At 40.8% G+C, this 18,538-nt stretch overlaps 1 protein-coding gene across 1 annotated transcript; it reads right to left on the reverse strand.

Moving 5' to 3' along the window:
- Positions 1 to 9,142: 9,142 nt before the first annotated feature.
- On the reverse strand, positions 9,143 to 13,725 carry FPGT (fucose-1-phosphate guanylyltransferase; the record flags this gene model as incomplete). The annotated part of the gene is made up of 4 exons (XM_082311515.1): positions 9,143 to 10,645; positions 11,484 to 11,576; positions 13,243 to 13,410; positions 13,647 to 13,725. The coding sequence occupies 4 exons, from the start codon at positions 13,723 to 13,725 to the stop codon at positions 9,216 to 9,218; spliced, it is 1,770 nt and encodes a 589-aa protein (XP_082167641.1). The 3' UTR covers positions 9,143 to 9,215.
- Between the last annotated feature and the right edge of the window lie 4,813 nt (positions 13,726 to 18,538).

The raw sequence follows: 18,538 nt of genomic DNA on the forward strand, positions 1-18,538 counted from the left end.
GGATGCAGTGCCACAGCAATGTAGTAAAACCTCCGTGATCTGGCTATCTGGAAGGGTGAACTGAGCAAACTGGGCTCTGTGTGTGCACATACGTGCAAACAAACCATGACAAAATTAATCTAGACTGTGTGCACAGATGCATTCCTGTAAGAGCCTGTGCTTAAGAAGAGTGAAAGACCGCTTAATAGCAAAATAACACTGCTTTTCACTCACACAAACTGAACTTCCTCAGTAATCTGGTTAGCACAGATCTCCTTATCTATTGTCTACCCTTTTCATATCAATTTCCCTGTGTTTTCTATCAAATGGAAGTAATTTACACATATTGTTCCAGCCAATTATGGGATTCATGCTGGTTTCTGTATGTGTCTCTTTTCCTCCTTTTATTATTTTTCTTTTATTTATTTGGTATACGTATACTTATATGCGTATAAGTATATACACATATATATTTATATATTTTATATATACATTTATATATTTAAAGTGCGTTGATTGACCTTGGCAGCTGTTCTGTGTATAAGAAGTGCTTAGTTGTCTCAGTTAAGGATTTCAGGCAAGAAGATATGTAAATATAATACACATATATAAAATCTTCAACATGCTGCATCCCATTGTAAACAAACTTGCACTCCTGTGATAGTTCCTGACACAGCACGAGCTCATCCATCTATTTGCACTGATTTACACATAAAACCAAGGATGTGTTTCAGAACACTTTGAACTGCTTTGATAATATGCCCTGTGATATTCAACCAAATATTTGCAGAACGGCACCAGCCTTGTAACTGATCCTCCATAGCTAGTTGCCAAGCAACTGGAAGAGCTGGAAAAGCAGCATTGAGACGGGTAGCTCCTCTCCCACTGCTTTTATTAGCTTAGTGCTGTTTTTGTTTTTCTTCGAATGTCTAAAATGCAGCTGTGGCTGTACAGCCAAAGACAAGTGGTTTGGCCATCTCTCCCACCCACTAGAATGCTGGGGTAAAAAGGCCTGCCAGGACATGTTTGCTTCAGCCCATATCGCCCTTGGCAGCCTGGACTATGGCAGGAACTCAGCAGTGGACGCATTTTGTCTTTTCATAGCAGTGGAGCTTTCTGAACATTTTCTGATCCATTCATGCAGCAGAGTGTTAATCATATTAGGATTTTTACCTTTGATTGATTGTCAAATAAGCTAGGTCAGCCTTTTTCTTCATAGCCTGTGCTTTTAGGAGCTGCTCTGAAAGGCAGGCCTGCAGCTGGACCAGCCGGAGGTTCCCGCCTCTGACACAGGGTGTCTCAGCGGCTGTCATGGCTGCCATGGCAGTACGGCACTTGTGCAAGTATTTGCACTCCTGCAGCATTTACGAAGCCTCTGCTGCAGATGTTGCCGATCTCAGTTCTATCAGTTCTTGGGCATGTGAGACTCGGCCTTCACCTCTGCACCACGCGTGTGCAGGCAGCGCTGCATTATGCCCTCTGCTCCACGACTCCTGCGCCAGCTGCATGGCCGTGGAGCGGGAAGGAAGCTGCACCAGTGCCCGTCACCTGGAACAGCTCAGCTGGTGTGGCGCTGCCTGCCGAAAGGAAAGGAGGGAAAAGGCTTTCAACCGCAGCTAAAGGAGAGGCGATGCGACGCGAGGTGAAGCAAGGAGCAGAAAGGTGAGGTGAAGAGTGGCAAGGTGAGGTGTGCTGAGATGAGGCACAAGAGCACTGAGGTGAGGTGCTGCAAGCTGAGGAGAGGTGCCGTGAGTGGAGGCGAGGCACAGAGCAGCGAGGCGAGGAGTGGTGAGACAAGACGAGGTGAGGAGAGGCCTGGTGAGACAGTGTGAGGTGAGAAGAGGTGCGTTGAGATGGTATGAGGCAAGGTGCAGCGCAATGAGGCACAGTGACGGGGGAAGAGGTGCTGAGCAGCGAGGTGGGGCACAGTGACAGGAGGAGGTGCGGCACCCTGAGGTGAGGAGAGGTGCAGCGCGGTGAGGTGAGGCACCGTGACGGGAGGAGAGGTGAGGTGAGGCTCCCGTACTGTGAGGTGGGATCCAGCAGCTCTAAGGGCAGTGACAAGCTTAGTGGAAAATCAGTTGAAGAAGTGGGACACTCCAGCAGAGGTAAGGTGAGGGGCAATGACTCACAGCAAGGAGTGAAATGCCAGGCAAAAAAATCTGGAATTGACAAAATAGGTTTTGGCACTCCCTGTGGCCTGAAGAACAAGACTTTTCTACCATCCAGACCAAGCAAACTATGACAGAAACAGGACCAGGACAGACTCCAAACCCCAAGAAATGTTCTGTTCACTTCTGCACAGAAAATGCCTTTTAATACAACAGCTGTATAAAGTAAGAGCATTAAATTTCTGTGACAAGATAGAGATAAAACTATTTGCTTTAAAAGAAGTAAATGCCTTGCGTATTATTTATATTCTAGTACCATCTACTTTATGGAAATACATCAAGAGGAAGCAATCGGTTTCTATACCATATTTTTATTCACTTTTTGCAAACATTTGTGTGGGTGAAGTTTAATTCATATGGACACTCAGGAAAGACCATTGGAAACTACAGCACAGGAGGATAATCCAGTCAGTCAGCAAAGTCAATGCAACAGCTTTGTTCACCATGAAGGCAACTTTCAGGTGAATTCTTGAAGCATTCACATCATAGGCTATGTGAAGCAGTTGCAGAATAATTGAAACTAGGAGGGAAAAAAAAGACAAAAATCAATAATAATTGCAGAGCCTGTTTTCAGACCATTTGCAAACAGAGAAGAAAGGGATAACTGCACTGACCACTATGTTAGGCCAGTTCTAATTAACATCTATACAAGTAGCACTAAAATGTCAAGAGCAATGTTTTTCAGTGAGTAAAGTCTTCAGATGTAATGTTTACATAATGCTGAGCTCCACAGATTTCTTTGATTAATTTTTTAGAAGGTTTATTGCAATTTTATGTTTGGAACGTGCAGCTGTCATGTCCAAACTTACAAGAGAAATGTGAAAAATCCTTTTCCCATTTCTAGTTTTAAATGTCCTTCACCAGGAGCCTTTACAGGATTAAGTCTTTTGAAATGATCTTTATTTCAAATTAATTAGAACATATCCATATCTAGAATTTACTTCGAGAGCCTGTAAGTTGCTCCTATACATTTCATTGTAATTCTGGTGACATTCAGATATGTCACAGAAAATGAAAAGGACGTTAAAAGAAAATGTATTTTTATGAAAATAAAGTACAAGAAACTCTGTAGCTCATATAATGAAACAGGTGTTTACAATAGCTTCTCTGTGGCAGTGGATTAACAGAAGTGTACAGAAGAATAGTACTGCTATTTTTGTTCTCAAAATACTACAGTGACATTTGCACAGGTATTAATCTTCCACATGTGCAGAGAGAAGAAAATGAAGCTGTTACATTAGAGATTTAGGAACAAGAAGAGGCTGGAACCACTGAGCTCTAGTACAGACAATCTCCCTGTCCAAGGCAAGAATATTTCTACACAGATACAAATGATTGTTGGAGCTCACTTTCTTTCGTCAGTTCCCCAAATCCTTCTGGCACAGATATCTTTCAGCTGCTCGTGTTTATTTCAGCTGCCTTCCCTTGTGTTCTTTTTTAAGTGCCCAATTTCTCAGATTTCAATTTCCTGCCTAAAAGGTTACTGAAATAATCCTCCTCTCTCAAATTTCATAGTGTAATATATACAGTATGGCTAAATCTCTGTTCATTATAGCATGCTTTCAAAGCATTCAGGGAAATCATTAAGATGATGTTCATTATGAGCCCTATTATTGCACTACACAGCAAAACTAATTAAATAAAGAAAGCTGACATGAATAAAATCATTAAACACTCATCTTGGTTTTATTTGAGACTGTACCAGCCTGAGTTGCATTTCAGGATAGACGGAGCCAGGCAATGATCTAAAGGCCTGTACAAAAACTGCATCCATCTAGGAAACTCAATAAGCCTTAATCAAAATCAAACTCCAAATTTCAGTAGATGCCTCCTGTTCTTAGAAGGTCCTACCTGACTGTTATTTTCAGCGTTGCATCCTTTATTACTCAGACTGGAGGAAAATTGTGGACCAGGATGCCATAATGGTCTTGTTTTCAGAATCTGATACTAGAAACCAGCAACCTCATAGTTACTGTTATCTTGCTGTTAAATTTTACTGTGTGGCTTTGCACAGGTCTCTCAGTTTCCTTGGGACAAGTTTATCCCAGCTGGTTGCATAAGAAAATTGTTGTCATCTACCTTAACAGCAGATTGTGAAAAAGAAAGATTAGCTGAAGTTTGTTAAATGCAATACGAATAAAATACATGCACATATTGTGTATATCAGATTTTTGTAGTCAGGAAGTGTCCAGTCTGAAGTCCTTTTGATTTTAATAAGATTTGATCACACTACAAGATAGCCCTTGTTGTAAGGACTAGAATTTGTTATAGCTAAAAAATACATGCTTCATAAATAGCTGCAATACCTACACCAAAGAGTTATCTCATGCCTAAATAAAGACATTATTTTTCAAATGTGTCATCAAGGATACATACAAATACTTGCTTATCTGTCATCTCCTCTCTCTCTCTCCTTCTTTTGACAGAAATATCAAGTTAACTCAAAAATGACATATTACATCCGCTATAGAGTAACTGTTCTCCCTGCAGCTACTTCTGTGCTCTGCAGCTCCAGTGCTTTCTTTGCTTACTGATCCCCTGCTCACCCAATGCCCAAGAGAACTCAACAAGCTGCACAGCAAGGTGTGGTAGATTAGCAAAGGTTTGGCAGGTGTGTGCAAGGTTATAACACTTGCTGTCAGGATACTCAAGAGCTCTGCAGCTCTTGGTCTTCTTCACTTCAGATATTCTTATCCCTGGTGGACTCTAGAAACCTTTACTCCCTCAACATGCTCACCGGGGCAAAATCCTGGCCCCTGCTTACATCAAAACCAAAACTCCTAGTGACTTCAATCAAATAGGGTATTCATTCCAGGTTTACAGATTTTATTCTGAAGCTGATACAGGAAAATCAACAAAACTAGCTACTTTCTGTAGCTTGACAGGTTAAAGCCACATTTCAGCATTTAAAACTCACAAAAAAACCTGCAGAAAAATATGCCTCATGTCTACCAAATCCTTTCAACAGAATTCACTGAAGTGCAATGGATGTGTATTTTAATTTTTAAATTCTGCCAGCCTTTGACAGATGGATGCCTGGATTGCCAATACCATTACCAATCTTCATGCACTAACATTCTCAATGGCACGGTCCATTTTCTCTGAATATTTCCATAAACTTTCTAATATCATGCTTCACAATGATAATTTTATTGATAGTAAGAAAGACCACGAAGGATTACAGATGCACTAGAAATTTAATGGGCAAACATGTGCTTCCTGTGGCTCAATGGAAGTTAGTGGAAGCTTATATATAAAAGTGTTTATTTCTAAGTGTGGAGTCCAAGAATGAATTTATATAACGTGTGTGTGTACATGCACACACATAACCCTATATGATATAAAAACATATGGGAAAATAATTAATAGAGCTCTGTATTAAATAAAATGTAATTTTAAATGTTTTTAATAAAATGTTACATTAAACTTGATTGTAGTTTACAAATGAAAAATATTACAAATCCAGATATTTCAATACCTGTGGAATAAATTCATTAAGTCTGCTGACATTACCTATGGCTAATATTGACCAAAATCCACTTCCTAAAATTTGAGACAAAATATTAACTATAAAAGGAAAGCATGGAGTGGCATAAAGACTTAAAGAAGTCTAATGTTTCTTACTTAGTAAATAAAATCGATGCTTATTCCACTACAACAGATTTTTTTTTTTATTAAGTTCTTTGACTCAAGATCTAAATGTTTTATTTTGTAACAGGGCAATTCATTGACATACCGCTAAGAACTGTTCAATGAGACTGGACCTTACCTGCTTCAGAGGTTTGCAAAAAAGGGTATCTTAGGCCTTTATTCAAAGGTTAAGAAAATATTTCTAGCTCCTCACTGAAGTGTTTAGCCACAAGCTATTCAACTGTCACATATTTTAAGAGCTATAATTGAAGCAGCATCTGACCACACATTTGGTGTGTTTAAACGCAGACACCATTTGTTTAAGCAATAGCTTCACAGGGCTGCACTCTACAAACCGCACAGCAGAAGACAAGATCATGAACAGAAAAAATCTTATGTTTTGCAGTATGCTGACATCCGGCTCTTTTGTGCACTGCCTATAGTACAGCCATGCTTTCTGGGGCCGTGGCCAAAGAATACTTTTAGCAAATCTTTACAGAAGTTTTCCTCATTTAGATCCCTGACAGCAGGAATAAGCACAGTGAAAGTGTTATTGCCCTTGGGGAGAAAGACACAACTAAGCTTTCCAGCAGTTACCTGTGAATTGTGTAACCTGGGTTTTTTATGAAGGTTCACTGTTTGCAAGCGCCAGGCTTCTTTGTGGACCCTAACGAGCACCCACCAGGCTCACACTTGCCACAAGAGTGGGAGTCTGGGTTTACAGTCAGACCTGCAGGCTGTCGAGGTTAAGGGATTACCAATGGAGATAACTGCCCTGTCAAACCGAGACAGTCACTCTCCAACACAGTATGTCAGAATGACGAAATTTTTCTGTAACACCGTTTCATAGTAACTTAGATCATTCTGACACAGAGGCTAGGTTAAGGAATGACAGTAGTGGATAGCACATCCCAGAGGATAATACTTTCTGCAGGGGTGCGAGTAGTTACTTCTGACCCATCCCGGTTGCAGCTGGGCCAGCACACCTGAGCAGTCCCGGGCAGGACAGGCAGGACAGCAGCATGCCAGGAAAGAAAATCTGAGAGAGAAATACTCTAAGAAGTATCTCTTACCTCTCCTTGTGCACTTGGTGGACTGACAGAGCCTGAGGCAACCGGTTGACTCAGGTGCCAGGTATGGTAGTCTAAGACTATGACCAGGATTCCACCCGTTTCTTTGTTTGTTTGTTTTTCTTGGAAGAACACTGCTTCCAAGACCACAGCAGCTGCTATTTGATCACGTCTACCCCAACACTTTCCAAAAGCCGTTTAGTCAGTACGCTTTTTCTCATTCTTTTGTCCCATTACTTATGTGTCAGAAGCAAATCCATTTTCTTTTTATATCCAGATTGCTTTCGGTAATGAAATCAACACATGGTACTTAGGGAATTTAGAATAAATGCAATTGTAACAGTTAAAGTGAATAATCATGTTAAAAGAATGCAACTTCATTTTACTGTTACTAAACATCCAGAAAGCTTGTCTAGCAGTAAAGCAATCATCAGGGAAGTCTTTTCAGAACAAAGTTTGATCTCCAATTGAAGATGCAAAGTCTATGTCAAACATTTGTTTTTTGCCAAAACATTTTGTATACTCTAACAAAAGATGAATAGATTATGCAAATAGGATGATATACAAACCACAATTTCATGCTCCATGTTCTACAACTATTTTTACTTTGTGACTTTACACATTTGTCTTGGACCTTAATGTTCTCAAATCTACTGCAGTTTCCACTGTTAAACTAATATTTTATAATGATTTTTAAAACCTCTCTTTGCTCAGAAATTCTCCTTATTCCTTTGAAGTCAACCTCAGCAATTTCCAACCTCCATGTCTAGCTCCTTTGTATTTCTTCTTGCTCAGAAGAGATCCTCGGGAAAAATACTATGTGTCTTGAAAGGTTTCTTTATCAAAGAGGATGAAACTTGGTGAAGGTTAAACCAGCTTGGGTAATATTCATGAGATATTACACTACTATCTTGTAGCTGGCATAAGAAAGATGCCATTAGGGACTTCAGTTGGTAGGGAGATGAACACTGCTATAATGAAACATTAAATAAAACATGAAAACTCATAGGTAAATGCAAGAGAAAAAGATGTATTGTGTTTGCAGTCAAATGACATTGATATAATATACAGCACATTCGTAAAAATAGCATTGAATGGAAAAATTAAAAATGCAGTCATTCTAGAAGCAAAATTAAAAATAAATGATTTGAGGTATCTGAATATAAACTTGGTGTGAACAAGCTTTTTCCACCTTGTAGTACTAAAGACTGTTTATGTAATGAGCTGTTGAAAACAAAGAGGATCACAGAATCGGATAGGCTTGCATGTTGCCCCTGCGCAGCATCTTTGTGGTACCACAGCCTAAGACATAATACCAGGCTGGACAGAGCACTGGCATGACCTAGCATGACACTTCCTATATTTTTAAAAAAGGTGGGTGGGGAAGAGGGAACAGAGAAAAGTACATTTAAAGTTGTACACATGAAAAAGGCACTTTCCTTTTTGATCAGGCCAGAACAGAAAGTATGAAAAGCACTCGCAATAGTTAACCTCTCTGTTGTTGTTTACTCCACTGGTCTGCATGAGGATTAAACATCACTCCAAGAAGTCCAACAGTTCAGTTTCGAGAAATATGAAATGCAGGTTTTCATGTGGCACATACCAGTAAATCTGTGGATAACAGAAAGCTGGTAGCTGCCCAATCAAACTACCAGCTTCCAAACAACTAACAGTAACAACAAAATCATCAGTATGTCTTCCTGCCAGGTTTTGACCCCAATATTATTAGTCACAAGGGAAAGAATGATCTCTCATGCAAATCTTTTTCCTATGATGAAAAACAAGAAAGTACAAAAAAAAATTACAAAATGGAAAAAAAAAAGAGAAAGAAAATGATTAATGCTTAAGACAAGATGTCTTGATTTAAAAAGTACTTTTAATAAATTTATCTCTACTTATTTGAAACACTACTCTAAAAAGACAGCATGAAAAGAGAGAAACATAAGTTATTGCTGTATCATTCCATGTTGCTGGAGCTAATGTTCTACTTTGAAAAACTTTTAACGCAGTTTTCAGTCAAATTTCTAATTAATTTGTTCTGTATCATATTCTTACTGACAAAGACTACAAAACACAATAATGTGCACCCCAAGACAAGTCACCAATTAGTGTTTTCAGAGATGTGAAATATTTCATTAGTTCTTTCATCAAAAGAATAGTTTATCTGCATTTGCTGCATTATTAATGTTATGCTACAACAACATTGTTAATGCAATTTCATTATTTCTGCTTCAATGAAATCAGAGAAAAGATCTGTGTACTTTTTTCTTATGATTTTTATAAGCTGGGAAGTAATCAATCATCCACAAATGAAAACAGGAAATTTGTTCAAGTACCACTCCTTCTACAATTCAGACTTCTCTTTTCATCTTTGTAGACGGATGTCATCATAAATTTGCTTCCTAAACTTCAACATGTCTTCTACATCTTTGTAGGTGAGCATTTCTTCAACAGACAAGAGCTTAAAACCATTCAATTTAAAAGCTGACATGTGCTGCACAGAATTTAACATTTTTAACGACATGCTAACTGATTCACTTAAAGTAGAACAAACAGGAAAAATCCTAGCAGTCCACAACCCCAAATGTGTGTTCTCACCAGAGAACAGCTGGTCCGAAACCTTTACACCCCAGAGGTCCAAGCATTCTAGTAAGCTGACTCCAAAAAACTGGAGCAAATGTATATCTGACAACAATTTCACACTCTTTTTCAAGTTGTCTTCTACACTAAACACCATACTTACATACTTTACTTGATCATTAATTTTTATACTTAATGAAGTCAGAAAACAGTTTGAAGGTATGTCGACTTTCAAATTTATGTACGATCCACTAATAACGCTGTTCTTCCCTACTGAGACTTCAGGTCCAATTCTAGAATATTCAATAACGGATCCAGATCCTATAAAACACCCAGGCTCAAGTACACTTTGAATGATACTCGCTGATTGATCCAAGGTCTCAGCTTTGTCAGAAAAGATGCTAAAAGCCACAGACAGCAAGTTGAGCTCAAATTTGAGTTTGCTATCAGATGTAAAATGAAACAAATACTCTTGAGTAGTTCCAATGTGATAGAATTTAGAGTTGTTTAAGACTATAACATTAAGCGTAGTTCCTTTCAGAAGAGAGTATAGCTTCTGCCTTACTTCTACTAACTGTGATTCCTCTTTTGTGACATTACTGGTATTTTTTGTGTAATCTTGAGTGGCTCCAGGTCCCAGGGCCTGGAGGAAGTCACCATATGCATCTATTTCACAGCAAAGAGTGCCCATCTGCTTATAAAATGTCAGTAATTGTTTCGCAATGCTATAATCCATGTAAAATATACTATCTGTATACACACACTCCAAGTCATTTTCTGAGTCACTGTGCTCTCCAGAAGAACTTAGTTGAGAACAATTCCCTCTTACGCATATTGCACCACACTGGCGCATCGTCTCAATATCCGGCTTGTGCAGGAAATGATGGCAAGACGTGTATTCAAGTCCTCCTTTTCCTGAAAAACTGGATGGATCTAAAACAAACACTCCGTGAGTGGTCCCAACTGTCAAATCTGAAGGGTGAGCTAATGCGGTAAATCCAGGTTTATCAAATGTGATGGTTTCTGTAACTCCAGTGCTGTAAAGTTCTATGTCATCCGAACACGTAACGAGAATTCCTGGTTTCATGTGACTGGGAAAATCAATGTACATGGCGAGCTTCAGTTCCAACATCTGGTAAACAGGATCACCAAAAGGCAAAGCTGTGAAAATCTTCCCCAGTGCGCTTGCACTGGGTAAACGCTGACTGTAACCACCTTGAAGAAAAAGATATTTTTAATTACACAGAGACACTGTATGTAAGTAAGCAAAAACCAGTCTTGTACAGCTATTTTACATATACACAAAGGTATAACCAACCCCCCCAGCTTGATCATATACTAAGTATTCCTCAAAAAAATGACAGATGTAAAAAAATCATCAAACATTTCTCAAAGCAGATCTGACCTTATGTCCAAAGTTTAGCATGCCTTAAACAGCTTATATTAAAATTGTGGTTGATTTCATTATCTTTAGATTGCTTCAGAGCTGGAATACAGACCAATTGTCTGTAACTAAAGTCAAGAAAGTAAATGATGCCTGCTTCTCGCTTGAAAAAAAGAGGACCCCCGCACTCCCGCTGGGAATTTTAAGTCAGAGATAAGTCAAATAAGCAGTGATTTGGTCAGGTGACTTGCTATTACCTTGTTTCCTTCTCATCTGCAAAACTGATGCACGTTTTTGGAAGTGTTCTGACTAACTGGATAAGAAGGCAAGTATTCCATCTGCCTATAGTTATGAGGACCCCAAGGTCCCCTACAGAGAGGGCCATGCTCCTTAAATGAGTAGTTCAAGGCAGGAGCTTAATTCAGATACTCTGAATTACACTTCTTTCTCCGCTGTTTGATTGAACAACTTAAGTGCTGACAAGAAATGCTTAAGTGACAGTAATATCTCCTAAGTATCAATCTAAATTCAAATGATCAGATCAGATACCTTTGGAATTACTTTTCTGAGGGAACTGTATTTCAGAACTCTGACTCTGCCATCATATTATTTTTGGGGAAAAAAAAAGAGGGTACAACTTTAGAGTGTGAAATGTAAAACAGAATTTACCAGAATGAATTAGCAGCACAATAAAAGAAGTCCATTTATCACCATACAGATCTTCCAAGCATCGAAGAACATGAAGTGTTGATCCACCATTTCCTAAAGAAAAAACATTTTAGTATCTGCTGAAAAGAGCACCAATAATATCTGCACTGACACGTGAAGCATACTGAGATCTGGTGCTGTGGCAGGGTGATCAGGAAGCATGTTTTAAATGCTGTCTTCTGCTGTAGAAAATGTGTAATTTATTTTTAAAAAAGTCCTTATGATAGAGACAATCTTTTAAACAAACTGAGTGTCAATGGATGCACAGATATCTATCTGAAATTTCCTAAACCAGTTCTGACTAGTCTTTCTACTGTATCATAGTTGATAAAATCATTCAAAGATGATGACGGACAGTCACTCGGGAAGCCTTGTGCACTCTGAGGGGAAGGCATTTTGAGTAGACAGCTCTTAGGAAAATACTGTGTTTTCCCCTCCCAGTCATTCTCTGAACGGCCCCAGCATTTGAAGCATTTCATCATTTCAACAGGCCAGAACGTAACCATAAAAACTAGCTCCAGTAGGAAACAGGGCACACAAAAGTTCACTACTGACTTGAAGCAAGCATTCAAAAGTACTTTTGACATTTACAATATGGAAATGAGGAAAAATGTTTGGGATATAAGGAAATGGTTTGGGATACTTTTATGTGCTCCTAAAACTTATAATTGCTAGATTTCTGAAAATTAATCTCTGCCTATTATTCTACACTGCAGATAGGCTACTGAGATTAGTTACTTTCTACATCAAAGTGAACAGGTATTATGAATTATAGGATGATATCATGGACAGTGAGACCACTTTCTTCTAGGTTTTTGCTACACACTGGGTAATATATTAAAACATATTCAAATTGTTTAAACAATCAGGTTAAGCTAAGGAGTATGAATTTATAAAAATGCTGAGTTAATGTTATTCTATATTCCATATGATATGATCAGAAGAGCTATATAGCATCATCAACAGGCACTCATTCAAAACCACCTTGATGGAGTCCCAGATAGTACAACGGGAAGTGTAATGGCCAAAATTAGCTTACATTAAGTCCAAAAATGCAGCCAACGCATGATGCTGGGAGTTGCACAATTGAATCAAAACTACACGCTATTTAATGGCATTAGAACATACATTTGTGGTTTAATTAATACTTCAGACTTTAACAGAATTTTGGAGCCCTTTCATTGCAGGAGACAGCTGTCATAGCACATTAGCACAAAGCCTGCTTCCACCTGACTGAAAATGAGTATCATTACATAGGTGCATTATATGAGCATAAATGTATTAAATGAATATATACTACATCAAGTGAGTATAACTCATACAACACCGCGAGGTGCTGCGCCTGCTCCCCGTGCAGCGTGCCAGTACTGCCGCTGCAGCTACACCAGCACTTGCCGTGCAGGCTGGACGCGGCTGTGCACGCTGCGACCTGTTCCACGTCCGTGTCCAGCACAGGTGCCTGTGAGGTGCCGGACCCCCACCGCATGCCACGACTCTTCCTTCTTCTTAGATCTATACTAAACCCTGCTTGACCTCGAGCAGGAACCGAGGCCGGGGCAGCCCTCGGTCGGCGGGACGGGAGAGGCCTGGCCAGCGCCACGCAGCCCCTTCTGTCCCTCCGAAGCCAAAACCAGCTGCCTGCAAGAGCTGACATGGGCTTGTCCTGACGAACCGCTGTTCCCTGCGAGAGCAAGGCAAAAGCCGACAACCGGGTGCCCACCGATTTTCGGTCCAGGCGGATCCACAAAAACGTGGTACCGAACCCCCAGGGGAAGCTCCTTTCTGCTCAGCTTCTCAGCCAGCTGCTGTCGGTAGGCGAGCGCCTGCTCCGCGTCGGCGGCCGTCACCGCCACGACGTCCCAGAACTCGCCGGGGCGGGCGGCCTTCCCTGTCGGCAGAGCGGCATCGCGTCAGGCGCACCGCGGCGGGCAGAACAACCGACCCCGCCGCAGCGCCGCGCCAAGGCCCGAGGCGTCCCGCGCTCGGGCAGGGCACACCCGACCCGCAGGGCCCCCGCGGGCCGGCCGCAGGGCGAGCGCTCCGCAGCCCCGCGCGAACGCCGCTCGGCTGGGCCGGGTCCCCGCCGCCTCCCCGCCCGCCCCGTCCCGCCTGGGGCCGCCCCACCTCTGAGCGCCGCGAACCGCGCCAGCCGCCGCCCCGTGGCCTCCCGCCGCGCCGCGCTCCGCTCGCCCGCCGCCGGCATGGCCGCGCCGCCGTTCGGGGGCCGCGCCACAGCGCTGCCGCCGCCGTAGCCGTAGCCGCGGCGTGAGGCGGGCCCGGAGCGCCCGACCCGGAAGAGCCGGGCTGGGACCCGGGGCGGGGCCCGCCTCGGGCGGCGCGGGGTGGCCGGTGCGGCGTCGCGCCCGGGGCAGGGTGGCGGCAGGCGGGCTTGCCGCTGGCCCCGGTCCGGAGCGGACGGGAGACTCGCCTCGGGCGGCGGGGGGAGCCGAGTGCGAGCCCGGGCAGCGAGCCCGAGCGGGCGGCAGCGGCCGGGCGCCGGCGCGGGGCGCCCCTCCCCTCGGGGCTGGGCCTGCCCGTACCTTACCTCTCCTTGGCTTCGGCTGCCCCGTGAAGGGGTGCCTTACCCGGGCCTCTGTCGGGTCTGGTGGGCAAAGGACCATGGCGGGACGGGCTGGATGAAGGCCTTCTCAGCGCTGCCACCGCACTTGGCTGCGCTCCGTCCTTTTTTTTTTTTTTAATAGTACCTGTTCACTAAGTTCTTGGGTCTAAAGATGTTGCAAGTGGCATTTTGTTCAGAAGGAAAATGCACTGCTTCTGCCAGCCTTCCTTGCTGGAGCACTGCGCGTGCCTGCTAAACGGTGCACCTTCACATGCGCTTTGTCTGCCGTGGGCCTTGGGTTATTTAATGCAAACGAGGATTTTTAAGGAAAGAAATTTCTTTCCCATTCTTTTTAGTTACACAATTTGTAGAAAATACATTCATACATATGGTCTCAAGTTTGGAAATACTTTGCTGCCTCAAAATGCAGGTCCCATGTTGAGCTCTGAATCTGAAGGGTTGGGTTTCCCAGGGGCTGATGCCTTTAGGCTGTGTGTTTGTAGAAAGAGATCATTGTTTTGAGGTTTGGGTTACATCTCCATGGCAGTCACAGGAGCAAGTAGGATGAGTTAGATTGCTGGTTTGGTAATCTAATTAGGAACGGAATCCTAATTGCACACGGACTTGTCCACTTAAATCCTCCTTGCCCATATCTGACCCGTTTGCGTATCCTGTGGCACTCCCCAGCCGTACCTACAGTATGCTTGCTGAGCACTGAGCTGAGCGGGGCTTGGATTTGATGAATGGATTCTACAAGGACTTACTGCAGGCTCTTGTATTGTGTGTAATTGTCTGATATCAACTGGCAGTATTCACACAGCTGAAAGTTTTTCCCGCTGCCATTCTTTGCTCTGGATATTCTGATTTTTGATCTGTAAACTTCATCTGTCTTCCTGAATTTAGAGTCTGCTGAGACTACAGATACCAAATACAAATAGATGAAAATGAAAGGAGGGTTTGTCTTGATAAAATCCCATTATGCATAAATCTTACAATAAAAAGTAGCTGTAAAAGCACTATAGGACCTACTGAAAAAAAGAAATTAAGAAGTTAAAAAAAGTTACAAAAAAATCCATACTTTCCATGATTATAAACTGCTGACAGAGAAGATTAAAGAAAAAAAGGTGAATACTTCACTGCTGCTTTATCAGTTTGAGACTTTTTTGTGATGCATGTGATAACAGCCTTAGTCAGACTAATGTACACCACAAAGATCTGTTTGATCCTTCCTTAGTTCTCAGCGTACTCTAGTAAGGAACACAGTTTATTTTGTTGAAACTATACTTTTCCTCTTCTGCATTGAGTTTTCGTTGTTGACAACAACTCTATTGACGTCAATGAGAAAAATTTCCTGGATTCTAAGTCCAGCTTTAAAGATTTAAGGTTTAGTTACAACAGGTGAAGATTCACTGCTTTTTATAGTCTTTTTAAATACTGTTTTCCCCTTTCTCACCTCCTGGCTAATGTAGCGTTAGTGATGAATCCTATCAATTGACTGTGTTTCATGAACCCAATTAAAACTGCATCACCCCGATTACATTAAAAAGTGCTCTAGACATTAAGCAAACATTTTCTATTTTAAGTCAGAAGAATGAGTGATTCTTAACAAAGCTGAGAACCCTCACATATTAACCAGCAAGTTTTCCTGTGTCCCATTCCTTATGAGTAATTTATTTGTCAAGGGAGAATTCCTAGCTTTCTGAATTGGAAAAAAGGAATTGAAGTTGGGAAATCTTTTTATTGTGCTATGGTAGATTCCCCTTCATTGATTGTGCTCTTCTTAATCTATCCCTGACTCATGGGTCTTAAGACATGGTATATAATAAATACAGTTTGGGAGAGGTGTCTTTTATAGCTCATATGTATTTTGCTCAATAGTGATCCAGTTTTCACAGTGCGATTAAAAATACACGCTAATTTACAAGTCATTTAGGAAACTACTAGAGATACAAAATAATTAGTGGCTTACTGACAATAATACTAATTTCTTTTTAACTGCAGCAAGCCTTTGAAGCTATAATTGGGACCCTAATGCTTGCAAGGAAATATTGCTGCAGTTCAACAGAATTTTTGTTTTGAACTTTTCGTCGTTAGTCAGACTTCCTAATGCATACCGTTCTGTTTGCACTGTCTAAGATAATCCAAGTCTAGAATAATTATTGAATCCAACTATTCATGGTAATAATTTATTTTAAAATTATTTCAGTTGGGTGATTATTCATACTTTTAATAATCGCTTAACCCGATAGTTGATTCCAGGAAATAATAGATTTTCATCAATATTGTATTGCTCTGTTCCCCAAAATTTCAAATAATACATAAAGTAATGTAGATGATTCATTAGATTCAGTGGCAGAGCCAGTAAACTGCTCCAGGAAATATATTTTGTCTGAGTGATGAAAGTGGAGGCGTTCACCGTTTGTGCTTAGTAAAGAGTCCCAGGAGAGCGTTTGTAAGAGCAAAACTATTTACACTGGTATTTAACTGAAGTGTAAATCCCAAAATTGCTTTTTTCTATGGAAATTATGGTTACAAAATAGCAGAAAACACATATGTTGTTGTGTGTTGCTGAAAGCTACCTCACCTCCCATCTGATCATGCTGGTCTCCCTTATCCTTCAGTGTTTGGTGTACGCAGGCTTAGGTACAGCCCAGGTCTGCAATCCTTGTGTCAAGCAGAGAAGATGGATTAATATGCAACTCATTGTATTTGTGTATGAACATTTGGTTAAGTAAATAAAATGTGAATGTTGTGGAATCATGCCAGTAGTTAGCAAAGTACTTTCTGTGACCCTTTGGAATGCAGTATGTCACATACAATAGGTTTTTAGCACAACAATATTACTTACTTAAACAATTAGTGCCACTGGAGTTTTTCCTACCCTGTGGGTGTATGGTATTTCATAAGTAGTAGTATAACAAATACCTGGATATTTTCTTTGGTTATCTGAAATTCTCCTTTAAAGCTGAACACATAGCCTTTTATGTAGTCTTTGTATTCTTGTTTTCCTGGATCTCTGAGGGATGAATCAAAGAAGAGAGCTTATCATGAAGAAGTTAACTGAATACTGAATATCTTGTTTCTACTTCAAAAAATCTGATACTTTAATGTTGACAAAATATTGATCAGAGTCTGTTATAAGAAAGTTAGAAGGCTTGGTCATGGTTCAGTTAAATGCGCTGTATCTAAAGAATGTGGGGCATTTGCAGTATTGTTTTTTTCCCTTAAAATATGCATCCTCTCAAATAATTATGTTACCAATATTGATTCACTTGGTGTTGTGCTGGAGGTCCATGCACATCAGGTAAATAATAATACTTTGTGAAGATGCAAAGATGAAGTTGATTTGTCTTTAGACTTGTGTAATTGTATTCTTTAGGAGCAATATATGTTTGGAATAAAGTATGATTTCTTCACAGAGGAAGCTCTTCTGACTGAGTATATTAATTTTTTTTTTTACTAGGAACAGGTGGTTACATCTTGGGCTCATGGAATGTTTGCCATTTGTGAAAAAAGGCAAGTGTTTTTCCCATGCCTACCCTGCTGTTTGGTGAGAAGGCCTGATACCAGGAATTTCAGTGTTTGAGGTCTCCCTTCCCTTATAAAGGAGTGGAAAGGATGACAATAATGTGGTTGGTTACATGTGAATTCAAGATTTTTCAGTATTGAAATGGATTTGGCTTAAGGGCTGTAGTTTGAAAAAAAAAATCTGCTGTACAGAGAAAATGATAAAACAGCTTCTTGTGAGTATTTTGTACATGTTTTAAATGACATAAATGAACAATAGGAAAAGTCTATATGACACTTTACATATCATAAGCCAGTAATGATTTATTGTTCTTACTGTGCATTGAACTGCTTCATCTGTCTCTCTGTAAATGATTAAACCTGGAAGGCATCTGCTGCTTCCCCTATCCCCAAACTTACTCAGAAAGTTTTTCTGTAGATGTTTGGTATACGTTCTCCAGTTCTCATTTTTAATCTACTGTTAATCTACTATTTAATCTTTCAGTTCATGGAGCAAAAGTTGAACTTTAATCTGCAGTTTCACATTTGGCTTCCTGAGCTCTATACGTGCTGGAGATAAAATGAGAGAGCAAGCCAGAAACAGGAAAATTCTGCAATGCTGCTTAGAACAACCTAATCCAAAATACCAGTCTAATGGATGATTTACAGTAAGAACAGTTTTTTAGATGTGTAAAAAGATGGCGCTGTACTGAATGGCTCAAAGAGTGCCTGGTGTTTCATAGCTGCTACAGTGACCTCTGAATTTAGCGTGATCATCCTGCAGTCATGAAGGCCTGGTTCAGGCCTTGTCTAGTCAGTAAATTTACTTCTATTTACTCCAGTATTGAGCTGGCCTGTATATGATATTCTACAATCTTAGGTATTAATAAATTACATTTTTCTGAGGGGTGAATTTTCATCATTATTTCAGATACAGCATCTTCCAGGT

The sequence above is a fragment of the Platalea leucorodia genome (genome assembly GCF_965183815.1).
Source record: "Platalea leucorodia genome assembly, chromosome: 5".
Classification (NCBI taxonomy): Eukaryota; Metazoa; Chordata; class Aves; order Pelecaniformes; family Threskiornithidae; genus Platalea; species Platalea leucorodia.